This window comes from Myxocyprinus asiaticus, chromosome 43 (genome assembly GCF_019703515.2).
Source record: "Myxocyprinus asiaticus isolate MX2 ecotype Aquarium Trade chromosome 43, UBuf_Myxa_2, whole genome shotgun sequence".
Taxonomy (NCBI): Eukaryota; Metazoa; Chordata; class Actinopteri; order Cypriniformes; family Catostomidae; genus Myxocyprinus; species Myxocyprinus asiaticus.
In genome coordinates this window covers 11404614-11417353 of record NC_059386.1, presented here as the reverse complement: position 1 = coordinate 11417353, position 12740 = coordinate 11404614, and the positions used below count along the sequence as shown (strand labels likewise).

The window sequence follows — 12740 nt, the reverse complement described above, 5'->3', positions numbered from 1 at the left end:
GGTGTTTTTGAGTTTGTTGCGGTTGGTCGAAACAGCTCGTCAACAAACTCTCGTGAAAACTATGAACTTCACGTGAGTGTATCAAAGATTTAAAAAGTGTTCGTAGCGCCATCACCATACAGAATCTTAAACAAATAATAAATATATATATATACATTTCAATCCTTATATTTTCTTTAATATGTAATAAATAAAAATAACAGAAATAAATACACAATTCTAATTATACCTGGTTAGGGAGTCAGAAATAGAAAGTGACTGGAGTGACGTCATCCACCCTCTCTTTGCTGCGGCCCAGTGGAGGAATGTGGAACAACCTGGAAAGTTCATGAAGTTGCTGGTGCTGCTGAACACTCAGTATAAAGCTGAGCGTCTCACAGCTCTCGAGTCAAATCTAACAGACTTACGACGCCACAAGAGAGACAGAGCGATTGAGCAGCAAAACAACACCACAAAAGCCTGCAGTGAAAATGTTGAGCCTGCATGGATTCCAGCCTTCCTTCAGCCCAATCATGCCAATTGACTGTCCAGTGCACAGTCTGTGGCCACAGATCTCACCTCTTTACAGACACACAGACATACTGCAGGAGGTGAGGAGCAGCCTGGAGCAGCTGGAGAAACTTCAGCACAAGATCTTTAAGGAGATCCAGCAGACGCCACACTCGGAGGAGATCTACCCAGTCACCTGCACGATGGAGAAAGAGGGAGAAAGTGGCTTTGCTTTGACGCTGGATACTAAAGAATTTTCCCCAGAAGAACTGTCAGTCAAACAGGTGGGCAGGAAGCTGCAGGTCAGTGGAAAGACAGAAAAGAAGCAGGAGGATGGGAAAGGCTCCTACTCTCACACAGTGCAAGAGTTCAGACGGGTGTTTGATTTGCCTGAAGGAGTGAACCCCGAGACAGTCACCTGCTCCATGACTGATGGAAAGCTCTACATACGGGCACCAGTGAATCAGATATCTGAAGCACCTGAGAGGATGGTACCCATTGACTGCGCTGAAGCTGTAAAGACAGAAAACAACAGCACTGAAATACACAAGACTGATCAGCAATCCTGAAATCACTGAGCAGAAGCCCTGATGATCTCTAATGGACTGTGTGCTGCTACTGTATTCAATATATGTGATTATCTTTAGTTTTATATCAATCAATCTTCTTTCAATATTGTTTTGTTGTCCATTAGAAATGCTTAAGAAGTTCAGTGCTTAAAATAAAATTTCCATTTTTATTCAAATGTTTGGAAATATCCACATGGCAGTTTGACCTGTCAGAAATACACAATCAGACTCTTTGTCAAGTTGACCAAGCCTACATTTCTTTTAGTTTTTCATAGCTGCCTTTATAAATGCTTTATTAACATTAAAAATAAAACAGTTTAGGCAATAATGATGAATGTTATTGCACATATTTAGACATATGCAAGAAACTTTAAAGTTTTGGGACAATTCATAATTATTTTCATAGAAAAGAACAACAAATTAATAAACATTTCTCACACTTTCTAATGGACTGTGTGCTGCTATTATATTCAATATATGTGATGAACTTTATATCAATCCTAATTCAATATTGTTTCATTCTGCTTTAGCAATTTGCACATATTTGTATTTTATTTTTTATGATTCAATATATTTTTGCATAAATGAGATTTAAAAAACACTTACAATTAAATATTTCCTTGTTTTTATTCTCACTACATTTAAACAAATGTCTGAAATATCCAACAGGCAGCTTGGACTTACACACACGCGCTCAGGTGCGTGCATGAGGATATTTACAAAAATAATGCCATTAATCTTTCTGTTTATCAGTTAACTTCACACAAAGTGTAGTAAACATAAAATACTTTAACAATATTTGGTGTGACCACACAATGCTTTTAACGGGCCATACCATCTAAAGCAAAAGATATAAAATAACCATCTTATTCACAAATATTTTCGTGAAACATCTAATGTGCCTAAGCCTTTTGCACAGTACTGTCCATTTGCAAGAAACTTTAAGGTTCTCATGATGAACTGTAATGGACTGTGTGCTGCTATTATATTCAATATACAGTACGTGATTCATTTTCTTCTTTTTTCGTTTGTTTTAGCCTACTCTTTTAGATATATATATATATATATATATATATATATATACATAAATGTGTAAAATTTGATTATTTTTACAAAACTTGTAAGATAATAACAATAATAATAATAATAATAATAATAATAAAAATGCATAAAAACAAAAACAAAATTGGAAATGTGACATTTAGGCTGTTTGTCCAGTTATGATTTACCTCTGTAACTCTCTGGTCAATAAATAAATTGAGAACAATGGCTAAAACTGTATGTTAATAAATATAAAAATCACTGAAATATGCTGCACAAACTGTGAAGGTCAAACTGAATGATCAGTAAACTTGGCTATACAGAGCACCAGGTGCTACACAGAATAGCACAACATTGGCAGACTTTCCTCACATCTAACTCAATACATGAAATAATTGTGTCTTTTTGTGGTGTTTAAGAAAACTAGTATCTAACCTACTTCCTCCTCATTACTTTGACATGTTCTCTATACTTAAATGTATGATTTAATTGAAAAAAGAAAATTACATTACTGTATGTTCACATTTCTTCTTCATTAAACGGTATAGCTGTCTTAGCGCCATCAAGAAAACTTTGAATGTATCACAATTAAGATGGTTTGACATTTTGATCTAACACACTGAAAAAAATTATGTGTTGGATTTATTTAAAATATATATGTAGCAATTTTGCATCACGCTTTTTAAGTAAGTTCAGCTTATGGTCATTTTATGTCAGCATAATTAGAAATCCTTTGTTAGATATACACAAATGTATCAGTTCACTCAACTTTATTAACTTAAAAAGATTGATTCCCCAAAGAAGTGCAGATAAAGCTGCACTTCAGCTACACACATTCACATAAGCATGCATAATTACATGGACTGATCAGGATCCAACTTCATAAAAAGGGAACACTAATCACCTTAAAGGTGACTTTTTTTTTTAAATCCCCTTTTTCCCAATTTGGAACGACAAATTCCCATTACTTAGTAGGTCCTCGTGGTGGTGTGGTTATTCACTTCAATCCGGGTGGCGGAGGACAAGTCTCAGTTGCCTCCGCTTCTGAGACAGTCAATCCGCGCATCTTATCACGTGACTCGCTGTGCATGACACCGCGTAGACTCACGGCATGTGGAGGCTCATGCTACTCTCCGCGATCCACGCACAAATTTCCACGAGCCCCATTAAGAGCAAGAACCACTAATTGCGACCACGAGGAGGTTACCCCATGTGACTCTACCCTCCCCAGCAACTGGGCCAATTTGATTGCTTAGGAGACCTGGCTGGAGTCACTCAGCATGCCCTGGATTCCAACTCGCAACTCCAGGATCGGTAGTCAGCGTCAATACTCGCTGAGCAAACCAGGCCCCGATACCCTAAAGGTGACTTAAAACAAAACAACTAATTACAGTAAAATAACAGCAATAATACTAAAACAAGCTTAAATCTCTATGAATTCTTAATAACAGCTAATTAAAACCCCCAATGAGTTCCTTTTGACCAAACAAACTTGCTTAAATTATTCAAGCGCAACGGCTTATGGGTGTTCCCCACAACTTGATTGTTTGAGTTAGTAGTACTTAAAATCTTAATTTTATGTTTAGGCAATAATGATGAATGTTATTGTACATAATTAGACATATGCAAGAAACTTAGACACTGATCTAAGAATCCATACAGGATTTTAAAATAGTGACAGTTGGCGTCAAAGCATGATCTTGCTGCTTTTTATTCAGCATTACATATAATTGGGCCTGTGGGACATTGTTCACGTTTTTCACCTTAATGATTACTAGAAACTGGTTTCCAAACTTCTCTTCTAATTGACAGATTCATCCAAATCTGACAAGTGTCCTTAACGTGATAGTTCAACCATAAATTAATGTGGAACAACCTGTCATAATTTCCCGCCCTCATGTTGCTCCAAACCTGTGTGAATTTGTGTATTTTGTGGAACCCAAAAAAGATATTAGACTTTATGTTAGAGGCTGACAGTCTCAGTCACCATTCCCTTTTAAAATATGGAGGAAATGAACATGCAGTGACAGTGAATGGTGACTATAAGGCCAATGTTCTGTCTGACATCTCTTTAATTGTATTGCGTTGAAGAAAGTCATCTGGTTTGAAATAACACAAGGGTGTATGGTGACTATTTCCAATAATAATAATAATAGTGTATATACACTGTAATACATGTTAAATATGTATTATGTAATGGAATATTGGGGCTTAATCATCCATTTGTTTTATGTGGAAGTAACTAGTTACTCGCTACTTGAGTATTCTGTTAATTGGATACTTTCTTACTCTTACTTGAGTAGCTTTTTACATTACTACTTTTATTGAGTAATACTTTTTTTTTTTTAAGTAATTGTACTTTTACTTGAGTAAAGGTTTTGGGTTCTTTACCCACCTCTGCTGTAAATATGAGTGACAACTACACACCAAATATTGATTTTGTTTTTTGTTTACTACACTTTGTAGGAAGTTAATTGATAAGTCAAACTTATTCATGGGATTATTTTTGAAAGTGTGTGTTTGTCAGTTCAAGCTGTCATGTGGGTATTTCCAGACATTTGTTTAAATGTAGTGAGAATAAAAAACAAGGAATTATTTAATTGTAAGCATTTTTAAAATCTCATTTATTCAGAAACATATTGAATCGTGCAAAAAATGATGTGCATATTGCTAAAGGAGAATCAAACACTTGAAAGAAGATTGATTGATATAAAACTAAAGATAATCACATATATTGAATACAGTAGCAGCACACAGTCCATTAGAGATCATCAGGGCTTCTGCTCAGTGATTTCAGGATTGCTGATCAGTCTTGTGTATTTCAGTGCTGTTGTTTTCTGTCTTTACAGCTTCAGCGCAGTCAATGGGTACCATCCTCTCAGGTGCTTCAGATATCTGATTCACTGGTGCCCGTATGTAGAGCTTTCCATCAGTCATGGAGCAGGTGACTGTCTCGGGGTTCACTCCTTCAGGCAAATCAAACACCCGTCTGAACTCTTGCACTGTGTGAGAGTAGGAGCCTTTCCCATCCTCCTGCTTCTTTTCTGTCTTTCCACTGACCTGCAGCTTCCTGCCCACCTGTTTGACTGACAGTTCTTCTGGGGAAAATTCTTTAGTATCCAGCGTCAAAGCAAAGCCACTTTCTCCCTCTTTCTCCATCGTGCAGGTGACTGGGTAGATCTCCTCCGAGTGTGGCGTCTGCTGGATCTCCTTAAAGATCTTGTGCTGAAGTTTCTCCAGCTGCTCCAGGCTGCTCCTCACCTCCTGCAGTATGTCTGTGTGTCTGTAAAGAGGTGAGATCTGTGGCCACAGACTGTGCACTGGACAGTCAATTGGCATGATTGGGCTGAAGGAAGGCTGGAATCCATGCAGGCTCAACATTTTCACTGCAGGCTTTTGTGGTGTTGTTTTGCTGCTCAATCGCTCTGTCTCTCTTGTGGCGTCGTAAGTCTGTTAGATTTGACTCGAGAGCTGTGAGACGCTCAGCTTTATACTGAGTGTTCAGCAGCACCAGCAACTTCATGAACTTTCCAGGTTGTTCCACATTCCTCCACTGGGCCGCAGCAAAGAGAGGGTGGATGACGTCACTCCAGTCACTTTCTATTTCTGACTCCCTAACCAGGTATAATTAGAATTGTGTATTTATTTCTGTTATTTTTATTTATTACATATTAAAGAAAATATAAGGATTGAAATGTATATATATATATTTATTATTTGTTTAAGATTCTGTATGGTGATGGCGCTACGAACACTTTTTAAATCTTTGATACACTCACGTGAAGTTCATAGTTTTCACGAGAGTTTGTTGACGAGCTGTTTCGACCAACCGCAACAAACTCAAAAACACCTTTGTGTAAAATTTACAAAATGAAAAGTGCAAAACTTGTGCAAATGAAAATCAGCTGAAAGCTAATGGTAGGTTTAAAATGCATGCAAAGCTAGTAAATACAATTCATGGAATACATTTATTGATTTAATGATTCATTAAATGTTTAATAGTTTTAAATTTCTAATTCTTTAAATTAACGATTTATTTAATGCTTTCATTTTGAGATATTTGGCCCACCATAACTTTCAAGAAGATTAGCCTTCATAAAATAAAAAAATAAAAATGCAAATACTTAAAAAAAAAAAAAATCAAATGAGAAAATGAACAAATAAATTAATATATATATTTAGTATTCCTAATAAGGGAGTTTGTTTTGTGATATTGATCCCTCATCTTACAGAATCTTCAAAATCATTTTAAAATAAATTTGTATTTAAAATACAGTGTAACAATACAATGTGAAAAGCCTCCAACATTCAAGTACTGTTCATAAAGTAAATAAATAAATATAGCTATGGCTGGTAAGTCAGTTTAGTCAATGTTGATACTTCATCTTTTTACTGAACATAAGCAAAGAAAAAAAAAAATCAATAACAGACAGCAATAAGTATCTCCAAAGACATCAATTTTTTTTTATTTTTTTTACTATCAATCTGTTTTTGGCATTGTATAATTGTAAACAATAGGCATAATTTCAACATTATTGGTTCATTTCGGAGATTGTATTGAAGAGACAAGCTCACTACAAAAAGTCTTGAGATAGAAGAGATTTATACATTCAACATTTGTGAATATAGAAGTTGCCCATGAAAATTACGTTGCAAATGTTGTTTATAGTACTTTGTAAATAACAAATCACGTTTTTAACAAATAACAATTAAATGATCTTAGACAAATAAAAAGATGTACAGTCTTTCCAGAATTTCTACAAAATTTGACCATCATAAATGACAATGATTCTTCTATGGTTTAACAAAAACTCCCTCTTTTCTAACTTTTCTAACATCTGTAAACTTATAAAGCAACATATTTGTGGGGTAGATGATTGTTGATGCCTCATCTCTCAGAAAGAGAAAGTGACTGGAGTGACGTCATCCACTCTCTCTTTGCTGCGGCCCAGTGGAGGAATGTGGAACAACCTGGAAAGTTCATGAAGTTGCTGGTGCTGCTGAACACTCAGTATAAAGCTGAGCGTCTCACAGTTCTCGAGTCAAATCTAACAGGCTTACGACGCCACAAGAGAGACAGAGCGATTGAGCAGCAAAACAACACCACAAAAGCCTGCAGTGAAAATGTTGAGCCTGCATGGATTCCAGCCTTCCTTCAGCCCAATCATGCCAATTGACTGTCCAGTGCACAGTCTGTGGCCACAGATCTCACCTCTTTACAGACACACAGACATACTGCAGGAGGTGAGGAGCAGCCTGGAGCAGCTGGAGAAACTTCAGCACAAGATCTTTAAGGAGATCCAGCAGACGCCACACTCGGAGGAGATCTACCCAGTCACCTGCACGATGGAGAAAGAGGGAGAAAGTGGCTTTGCTTTGACGCTGGATACTAAAGAATTTTCCCCAGAAGAACTGTCAGTCAAACAGGTGGGCAGGAAGCTGCAGGTCAGTGGAAAGACAGAAAAGCAGCAGGAGGATGGGAAAGGCTCCTACTCTCACACAGTGCAAGAGTTCAGACGGGTGTTTGATTTGCCTGAAGGAGTGAACCCCGAGACAGTCACCTGCTCCATGACTGATGGAAAGCTCTACATACGGGCACCAGTGAATCAGATATCTGAAGCACCTGAGAGGATGGTACCCATTGACTGCGCTGAAGCTGTAAAGACAGAAAACAACAGCACTGAAATACACAAGACTGATCAGCAATCCTGAAATCACTGAGCAGAAGCCCTGATGATCTCTAATGGACTGTGTGCTGCTACTGTATTCAATATATGTGATTATCTTTAGTTTTATATCAATCAATCTTCTTTCAAGTGTTTGATTCTCCTTTAGCAATATGCACATCATTTTTTGCACGATTCAATATGTTTCTGAATAAATGAGATTTTAAAAATGCTTACAATTAAATAATTCCTTGTTTTTTATTCTCACTACATTTAAACAAATGTCTGGAAATACCCACATGACAGCTTGAACTGACAAACACACACTTTCAAAAATAATCCCATGAATAAGTTTGACTTATCAATTAACTTCCTACAAAGTGTAGTAAACAAAAACAAAATCAATATTTGGTGTGTAGTTGTCACTCATATTTACAGCAGAGGTGGGTAAAGAACCCAAAACCTTTACTCAAGTAAAAGTACAATTACTTAAAAAAAAAAAGTATTACTCAATAAAAGTAGTAATGTAAAAAGCTACTCAAGTAAGAGTAAGAAAGTATCCAATTAACAGAATACTCAAGTAGCGAGTAACTAGTTACTTCCACATAAAACAAATGGATGATTAAGCCCCAATATTCCATTACATAATACATATTTAACATGTATTACAGTGTATATACACTATTATTATTATTATTGGAAATAGTCACCATACACCCTTGTGTTATTTCAAACCAGATGACTTTCTTCAACGCAATACAATTAAAGAGATGTCAGACAGAACATTGGCCTTATAGTCACCATTCACTGTCACTGCATGTTCATTTCCTCCATATTTTAAAAGGGAATGGTGACTGAGACTGTCAGCCTCTAACATAAAGTCTAATATCTTTTTTGGGTTCCACAAAATACACAAATTCACACAGGTTTGGAACAACATGAGGGCGGGAAATTATGACAGGTTGTTCCACATTAATTTATGGTTGAACTATCACGTTAAGGACACTTGTCAGATTTGGATGAATCTGTCAATTAGAAGAGAAGTTTGGAAACCAGTTTCTAGTAATCATTAAGGTGAAAAACGTGAACAATGTCCCACAGGCCCAATTATATGTAATGCTGAATAAAAAGCAGCAAGATCATGCTTTGACGCCAACTGTCACTATTTTAAAATCCTGTATGGATTCTTAGATCAGTGTCTAAGTTTCTTGCATATGTCTAATTATGTACAATAACATTCATCATTATTGCCTAAACATAAAATTAAGATTTTAAGTACTACTAACTCAAACAATCAAGTTGTGGGGAACACCCATAAGCCGTTGCGCTTGAATAATTTAAGCAAGTTTGTTTGGTCAAAAGGAACTCATTGGGGGTTTTAATTAGCTGTTATTAAGAATTCATAGAGATTTAAGCTTGTTTTAGTATTATTGCTGTTATTTTACTGTAATTAGTTGTTTTGTTTTAAGTCACCTTTAGGGTATCGGGGCCTGGTTTGCTCAGCGAGTATTGACGCTGACTACCGATCCTGGAGTTGCGAGTTGGAATCCAGGGCATGCTGAGTGACTCCAGCCAGGTCTCCTAAGCAATCAAATTGGCCCAGTTGCTGGGGAGGGTAGAGTCACATGGGGTAACCTCCTCGTGGTCGCAATTAGTGGTTCTTGCTCTTAATGGGGCTCGTGGAAATTTGTGCGTGGATCGCGGAGAGTAGCATGAGCCTCCACATGCCGTGAGTCTACGCGGTGTCATGCACAGCGAGTCACGTGATAAGATGCGCGGATTGACTGTCTCAGAAGCGGAGGCAACTGAGACTTGTCCTCCGCCACCCGGATTGAAGTGAATAACCACACCACCACGAGGACCTACTAAGTAATGGGAATTTGTCGTTCCAAATTGGGAAAAAGGGGATTTAAAAAAAAAGTCACCTTTAAGGTGATTAGTGTTCCCTTTTTATGAAGTTGGATCCTGATCAGTCCATGTAATTATGCATGCTTATGTGAATGTGTGTAGCTGAAGTGCAGCTTTATCTGCACTTCTTTGGGGAATCAATCTTTTTAAGTTAATAAAGTTGAGTGAACTGATACATTTGTGTATATCTAACAAAGGATTTCTAATTATGCTGACATAAAATGACCATAAGCTGAACTTACTTAAAAAGCATGATGCAAAATTGCTACATATATATTTTAAATAAATCCAACACATAATTTTTTTCAGTGTGTTAGATCAAAATGTCAAACCATCTTAATTGTGATACATTCAAAGTTTTCTTGATGGCGCTAAGACAGCTATACCGTTTAATGAAGAAGAAATGTGAACATACAGTAATGTAATTTTCTTTTTTCAATTAAATCATACATTTAAGTATAGAGAACATGTCAAAGTAATGAGGAGGAAGTAGGTTAGATACTAGTTTTCTTAAACACCACAAAAAGACACAATTATTTCATGTATTGAGTTAGATGTGAGGAAAGTCTGCCAATGTTGTGCTATTCTGTGTAGCACCTGGTGCTCTGTATAGCCAAGTTTACTGATCATTCAGTTTGACCTTCACAGTTTGTGCAGCATATTTCAGTGATTTTTATATTTATTAACATACAGTTTTAGCCATTGTTCTCAATTTATTTATTGACCAGAGAGTTACAGAGGTAAATCATAACTGGACAAACAGCCTAAATGTCACATTTCCAATTTTGTTTTTGTTTTTATGCATTTTTATTATTATTATTATTATTATTATTATTGTTATTATCTTACAAGTTTTGTAAAAATAATCAAATTTTACACATTTATGTATATATATATATATATATATATATATATATATATATCTAAAAGAGTAGGCTAAAACAAACGAAAAAAGAAGAAAATGAATCACGTACTGTATATTGAATATAATAGCAGCACACAGTCCATTACAGTTCATCATGAGAACCTTAAAGTTTCTTGCAAATGGACAGTACTGTGCAAAAGGCTTAGGCACATTAGATGTTTCACGAAAATATTTGTGAATAAGATGGTTATTTTATATCTTTTGCTTTAGATGGTATGGCCCGTTAAAAGCATTGTGTGGTCACACCAAATATTGTTAAAGTATTTTATGTTTACTACACTTTGTGTGAAGTTAACTGATAAACAGAAAGATTAATGGCATTATTTTTGTAAATATCCTCATGCACGCACCTGAGCGCGTGTGTGTAAGTCCAAGCTGCCTGTTGGATATTTCAGACATTTGTTTAAATGTAGTGAGAATAAAAACAAGGAAATATTTAATTGTAAGTGTTTTTTAAATCTCATTTATGCAAAAATATATTGAATCATAAAAAATAAAATACAAATATGTGCAAATTGCTAAAGCAGAATGAAACAATATTGAATTAGGATTGATATAAAGTTCATCACATATATTGAATATAATAGCAGCACACAGTCCATTAGAAAGTGTGAGAAATGTTTATTAATTTGTTGTTCTTTTCTATGAAAATAATTATGAATTGTCCCAAAACTTTAAAGTTTCTTGCATATGTCTAAATATGTGCAATAACATTCATCATTATTGCCTAAACTGTTTTATTTTTAATGTTAATAAAGCATTTATAAAGGCAGCTATGAAAAACTAAAAGAAATGTAGGCTTGGTCAACTTGACAAAGAGTCTGATTGTGTATTTCTGACAGGTCAAACTGCCATGTGGATATTTCCAAACATTTGAATAAAAATGGAAATTTTATTTTAAGCACTGAACTTCTTAAGCATTTCTAATGGACAACAAAACAATATTGAAAGAAGATTGATTGATATAAAACTAAAGATAATCACATATATTGAATACAGTAGCAGCACACAGTCCATTAGAGATCATCAGGGCTTCTGCTCAGTGATTTCAGGATTGCTGATCAGTCTTGTGTATTTCAGTGCTGTTGTTTTCTGTCTTTACAGCTTCAGCGCAGTCAATGGGTACCATCCTCTCAGGTGCTTCAGATATCTGATTCACTGGTGCCCGTATGTAGAGCTTTCCATCAGTCATGGAGCAGGTGACTGTCTCGGGGTTCACTCCTTCAGGCAAATCAAACACCCGTCTGAACTCTTGCACTGTGTGAGAGTAGGAGCCTTTCCCATCCTCCTGCTTCTTTTCTGTCTTTCCACTGACCTGCAGCTTCCTGCCCACCTGTTTGACTGACAGTTCTTCTGGGGAAAATTCTTTAGTATCCAGCGTCAAAGCAAAGCCACTTTCTCCCTCTTTCTCCATCGTGCAGGTGACTGGGTAGATCTCCTCCGAGTGTGGCGTCTGCTGGATCTCCTTAAAGATCTTGTGCTGAAGTTTCTCCAGCTGCTCCAGGCTGCTCCTCACCTCCTGCAGTATGTCTGTGTGTCTGTAAAGAGGTGAGATCTGTGGCCACAGACTGTGCACTGGACAGTCAATTGGCATGATTGGGCTGAAGGAAGGCTGGAATCCATGCAGGCTCAACATTTTCACTGCAGGCTTTTGTGGTGTTGTTTTGCTGCTCAATCGCTCTGTCTCTCTTGTGGCGTCGTAAGTCTGTTAGATTTGACTCGAGAGCTGTGAGACGCTCAGCTTTATACTGAGTGTTCAGCAGCACCAGCAACTTCATGAACTTTCCAGGTTGTTCCACATTCCTCCACTGGGCCGCAGCAAAGAGAGGGTGGATGACGTCACTCCAGTCACTTTCTATTTCTGACTCCCTAACCAGGTATAATTAGAATTGTGTATTTATTTCTGTTATTTTTATTTATTACATATTAAAGAAAATATAAGGATTGAAATGTATATATATATATTTATTATTTGTTTAAGATTCTGTATGGTGATGGCGCTACGAACACTTTATAAATCTTTGATACACTCACGTGAAGTTCATAGTTTTCACGAGAGTTTGTTGACGAGCTGTTTCGACCAACCGCAACAAACTCAAAAACACCTTTGTGTAAAATTTACAAAATGAAAAGTGCAAAACT

At 36.4% G+C, this 12740-nt stretch overlaps 4 protein-coding genes across 4 annotated transcripts; 2 read left to right on the top strand and 2 right to left on the bottom strand.

Moving 5' to 3' along the window:
• The first annotated feature begins 341 nt into the window (after window positions 1-341).
• Window positions 342-1541, top strand: LOC127433485 (heat shock protein 30-like). The gene has a single exon (XM_051685441.1). It carries the CDS (start codon window positions 471-473, stop codon window positions 1056-1058), a length of 588 nt encoding a protein of 195 aa, XP_051541401.1. The 5' UTR covers window positions 342-470; the 3' UTR covers window positions 1059-1541.
• Window positions 1542-4700: 3159 nt separating this feature from the next.
• Window positions 4701-5609, bottom strand: LOC127433487 (heat shock protein 30-like). The gene has a single exon (XM_051685443.1). The coding sequence runs from the start codon at window positions 5478-5480 to the stop codon at window positions 4893-4895; it is 588 nt and encodes a 195-aa protein (XP_051541403.1). The 5' UTR covers window positions 5481-5609; the 3' UTR covers window positions 4701-4892.
• A 981-nt stretch (window positions 5610-6590) lies between these two features.
• Window positions 6591-8003, top strand: LOC127433488 (heat shock protein 30-like). Its single transcript, XM_051685444.1, has one exon. It carries the CDS (start codon window positions 7224-7226, stop codon window positions 7809-7811), a length of 588 nt encoding a protein of 195 aa, XP_051541404.1. The 5' UTR covers window positions 6591-7223; the 3' UTR covers window positions 7812-8003.
• A 3160-nt stretch (window positions 8004-11163) lies between these two features.
• On the bottom strand, window positions 11164-12363 carry LOC127433484 (heat shock protein 30-like). Its single transcript, XM_051685440.1, has one exon. The coding sequence runs from the start codon at window positions 12232-12234 to the stop codon at window positions 11647-11649; it is 588 nt and encodes a 195-aa protein (XP_051541400.1). The 5' UTR covers window positions 12235-12363; the 3' UTR covers window positions 11164-11646.
• Between the last annotated feature and the right edge of the window lie 377 nt (window positions 12364-12740).